At 31.5% G+C, this 4959-nt stretch overlaps 1 protein-coding gene across 1 annotated transcript; it reads left to right on the top strand.

Annotated features, from left to right (window-relative positions):
* The first annotated feature begins 221 nt into the window (after positions 1-221).
* LOC110444779 (collagen alpha-1(I) chain-like) lies at positions 222-4777 on the top strand. Its single transcript, XM_021489139.1, has 11 exons — positions 222-286; positions 617-670; positions 1384-1455; positions 1759-1794; positions 2212-2256; positions 2652-2705; positions 2932-2952; positions 3178-3322; positions 3712-3815; positions 4129-4173; positions 4529-4777. The coding sequence occupies exons 2-11, from the start codon at positions 632-634 to the stop codon at positions 4760-4762; spliced, it is 795 nt and encodes a 264-aa protein (XP_021344814.1). The 5' UTR covers positions 222-286; positions 617-631; the 3' UTR covers positions 4763-4777.
* The last annotated feature ends 182 nt before the right edge of the window (positions 4778-4959 follow it).

The following is a 4959-nucleotide window of genomic DNA, read 5'->3' as shown; positions in this document are numbered from 1 at the left end:
ATTAAATAACAACTATAATCTGATGAACAAGTTCTCACTAACATTACCTGGCAATATTTTTTCAACGCAAGCGCAATCGCAAATATATAATTTATAAATGAAATATGATTTTCAGTAATATTTTAGCATACTAAATGTCACGAAATTTATTCCGTCAATATCAAATTGGTCGAATACTAACATGTATGCAATCCAAGTATAGTACTTTAATCCAGTGATGTTTTCTGTGTAGGGAGATAAGGGATGGCCAGGTCTGCCAGGTGGACAGGGACTTCCTGGACCACAGGTATGTTTATATGCTATTTGATTGTTACCTTTTTGGAGTTGCAATATTTGGCTATCTATGGAAAAGTGAAACTAAAAATCCAGCCAAAATTGTTACAAGCGCGAAAAAAAGTGCTACAAAGTTTAACATTACTCAAAACTACACATATGCCTTGATATTTATTCATCTGTGTATTCATCTGTTGAATTCGGCTTCTACTGTTTTAAATTACTATTGATTATACGTATTCAAACCCGTTCATTCACCGATGAACTATTATGTTACCCTGGCTATTAATGATAAATATTTTCGATACACATATTTTACTGAAGTTATATTTTTGTCGGATAGGGAAATCCAGGTGATATGGGACATGCTGGACCTCCAGGACCCCCAGGACAACCAGTAAGTATAATTTTATAATTGATGACTTAGCACGTTAAAGAATGCGATAGGTGCTGAAAACGTAAATACAAATAAACAAATAATTTCTATGCGATAAGGAACTAACTGTTGGCCTCTACATTGGCATCACCTTTCAAATTAAATTTGTTATATAATATACTATCAAAAATACATTACAGTAAAAAAATGAAATAAAACATAACCTGATGTCGTGGTTGGTTTATTCGTATTTTATAAACTAATTATTGAAACAGTTGCTTATTATCTCAATGAATACAATCATGTCAGTATGGTTCTTTAAGCAGAACTTAAGATATCTTTAAATGCAAAACTTGTTCTAATTATAGCATTACCAAATTATGATAGGTTTGGACTTTATATACGCTTGCTATACAATGAATTATTCAAATAACCGCTCGTTCTAAATGTTAGATGCTAATGATATACCGAACACTATTGTGTATTCTGTTCTACATTATCAAAGATAATCATTGACAGTAACAACGCAAGGGTTGTAAATACAGTAATACTCTATAGATGTTTTATGTGCTAAAGTCAGTATTGCCTTCTGTTGTTGATTCGAGTAAAAATTAAAGGATTTACAATAATTTTGGGAAAAGAAAAACGTGTTTACAAAAAAGAAACAAAACTTAATGCAAATCAATGTTGATTTATTTTCTACCTTTGTTACGTAACTCTGATTTTATCTTTAGGGAAACGCAGGACAGCGTGGATCTAGTGGCCGTGATGGAGAGCCAGGTGCCGTCGGATTACCAGGACCACAGGTAAGTATTCCTGTTGTAAATATTAAACCGAATATAGAACAACTATTTGAAGGCTAAGAATAACGTAGAATCTTTTCAGAAGCTAAACTTTTCGCCTCACTATAATTGTATATTTTCGAAAATACAAGCGTCCCGGATTGTTTAGGAACAATTTACAAGATACAACAGATACATCGATCTAAGAAAAATCTGAGAGATATTCATAATTAACTTATATGCTGAAGAAGAATTTAATCTTTATTTAACATGCCTTGGTAAGATGCATTAAAGTCAGCTTAATCAATTTCTTTTTTCTTTTTAAAGGGACCTCGAGGACCATCCGGAAATGATGGTGATTCCGTGAGTAATAAAACAGTCTACAAATATACATTGCACCTCAAATTATACAATTTCATTTTTTTAAAGGTTACTCAAATAAGTGTGTTTGAACACATTTTTTGTTCATCTTCATTTGTAATCCCTACAATGAAATCGCTACTGGTTTGCCAACTAAGGTTCAATCCCTATTTTAAGAGAGTTTGACTGAGAGTTGATGTAAAAGAACTTTGCCAAAATCTTAACATAGAAGTAATGTAACGTAACATGCTTATGTTTTTAGTCCAATATGAGTATATATCCAAATACTATTCCCGGATAATGAGTGTTTTTTCAATGCATCCAAAAAATGTTTTTTTTCATTAATTGGTACATGTATACGTTTTATTAAACAAATAAGTATATTTTTCCTTTCTGCATCATCGAATTACAATATTGCAGGGTCCAGCTGGACCACAAGGACCCCGTGGAGCACCAGGACCTCCAGTAAGTACGGAGAGTTTATAAAAACTAACATGCCATATCATAAACATACAATAACAAAATCAAAACTAGAAATCTAGATGCAAAAAGATAAAAGTAAACGAGATTAATTTAAGTGCTAAAATAAAATAAATAAATTAAAGAGGTAAAAAAGGGTTTATCCGAAAGCCGTCGATTGTGTATTGCGTGTTTATTAATGATATTTGCACAATACTTTAACTCAAACAACTGTTTCATTATTGTTTCTCTGTCGTGTTGAAAAAAATACATGATTCTATGAGATATTGGAATAGATATTGTTATAAATACAAAATATGGGAAAACATCTTAACATCAATCAATTTTGTTTTCTTAAAGCAATTATGTATATTAAGTTACTGTTGAATTACGATTTATAGGGATACGCCATGGCAAGGCCAAGCCCACAAACATCATCTAAAGGAGGTGACTGGGTAAGTGAACTGAAAGTTGTTTATTTAAGTTAAGAAACAATCAAAATACAATATCAAGAACTTATCTATTATTATAATTCCTACGAAATATTGTTTTCAAAACAACCGTCTGTAACATGTTTCAACTTTTATTTTTTTCCTGTGAAATATTTTGATAAAAATTATGTTAATAATTAAATGCCCTAGTGAATATGCTTAACTTTTGATTGAAAACCTTTCATTACAGATGTACGATCAAGCTCTTATGGTAAGTAACCTCACGAAGCCAGAAACATAATCCGAGTACTTAGACCAATTAATTGGCAATAGAAAAGCAAATGATCTTACTGTGAACGTTATAGATGGCCATTTTTGTAGAACTGTTCTAAAATATCACATTTTTTCAAAATCAATGTGAATCAGAAGCATTTCAACAAAATATAGTTTAGACGTTATACAAGCAAATAATGTTTTATGTATTTCGGATTTGAAGGCACTCCCATCGAAATTCCTGACAAGCTTACAGGATTCCATCTCCCGTTTAGTTGTACCAGACGGATCCAAGGATGCACCTGCCCGAGATTGCGCCCAATTATATGATACTCAGACTGAAGAGGCTAGAGCACAACTCAAAAACGGTTAGAATAGACAAACGGGCACTTAATTCAGACCCAAATTAACCAAAACCTGTCTAAACAAATGTATTCCATTATAAATATACATTGTCTCATTAAGATATATTTTATTTTCATGCGACATGAATATCGACGTTTTTTATTATGCTTACTAGTGGTTTTGTTGTCATAACTCCCGATTCTTATTTGGAGAACGTATTATATAAAACGCCTACCTTTCCATCCCATCTTGTTTTATTATTTCCGTGACTTATATTTTACCAAGTTTTATATTTTTTTAGTTCGAATCATGTTTCCTTCTGCGTATGTGGACATTGAAGAAACCAAGCTTAATCTCAAACATTCACTTCATCGCTTATAATTTTTCATTTGTTTTCATTTTGTATTTCAAGGGTTTTTCATGATCGACCCCGATGGTATGGAGATTAATAACGCAATCAGAGCATACTGTAGGTTTGAGGAGAGAGAGACATGTATAACACCGGGAATTAATGAGGTATATATATAACCATTTTTTAAACTGTCCTTCTAGCGTAAGTTTTTCCCTGTTACAACATAATAATATCTGCAACTGTATGTTCATTTTGTTATATCATGGTGGGGTTTTTTTAAGTAATAAATGTTTGTTTTAGTAGCAGTGTTTTATTACATAATGAATCATAAAAACACAAAGTGACTTGCAAAAACATACAATATCTGTAATTTACGGCAGTGATAAATACTAAATCTAATGGTGCAAAAAATAAACAGCAATGGTTGTTGAATCCTCCGAGATTTGATTTTATCTTATTCATATATTGCTATTACAGTTAACATGGGATACCGTTGAATCATTCATTGATAGCATAAAAGAGGTAAGCAAATCAATTTATATCAACAATGATTCTCGTCATTCCTTTCAACATATGTCGGATGATCTTAGAACAAATCAAAACATAAAAAATTAACCAACATTCATTTTCGATTGAATTTTATTGTCTTCTATTACACATGTTAATACCATATGAAGTGTTTGAACCAGGTTAGATTGTATTAAAGTTCTCATGCATTTGGTTATCATAAATCGAAAACGGATACATGTATACCTAGTGTTTGAATGTTGATCAGTTATTTCAGCTTTTCGCATTAAGAACACGGATAACTTTGAATTTCAATAAAAAAAAGTATAGACTGTATGATATTCTTTTCTTTTTCTATGTTTATTTCCAGTTCTATTACAAAGCCGATAATACGCAGCTCAGTAGTTTACAATTGGCCAGTGAGGAAGCACGACAAACTATTACATACAAGTGTCTAAATCACGATATACACCTCGCCACCACCTCCTTTGAAACCTTCCAAGGCATTGATGTCATGGCCAACAAGCCAAACGGTGCTAAGCCCCGCCATGTTGATGTTAAGATAGACGAGGATAACTGCAATGTTAGTAATTTTATCACATGATTAAAAATAGCCTCACGGTAAAAATAAAGACAAATTGATATGAATAGTTTCAATACAATTGTTTCTATAAAATTCTAAATTGTTACATAATTCTTTCAAGTTACTAATATACGAAACATCCTAAATCATTTGATAATTGTTTTTGTATCATTTAATAAATGATTGACTTTTCATAATTTAAACGAAATTGTATAATT

This window comes from Mizuhopecten yessoensis, unplaced genomic scaffold (genome assembly GCF_002113885.1).
Source record: "Mizuhopecten yessoensis strain PY_sf001 unplaced genomic scaffold, ASM211388v2 hete_36171436, whole genome shotgun sequence".
Taxonomy (NCBI): domain Eukaryota; kingdom Metazoa; phylum Mollusca; class Bivalvia; order Pectinida; family Pectinidae; genus Mizuhopecten; species Mizuhopecten yessoensis.
Note: the sequence above shows the minus strand (reverse complement) of the source record. Positions and strands in the feature narration are given on the sequence as shown.

What these genes read in the sequence shown, in the direction of transcription:
- LOC110444779 (XM_021489139.1), top strand. Translation starts at nt 632, where the DNA reads ATGGGACATGCTGGACCTCCAGGACCCCCAGGACAACCA. An exon ending in GTGGAGCACCAGGACCTCCA is followed by an intron (nt 2,257 to 2,651) that starts GTAAGTACGGAG and finishes TACGATTTATAG; the next exon opens with GGATACGCCATGGCAAGGCC. An exon ending in TCATTGATAGCATAAAAGAG is followed by an intron (nt 4,174 to 4,528) that starts GTAAGCAAATCA and finishes GTTTATTTCCAG; the next exon opens with TTCTATTACAAAGCCGATAA.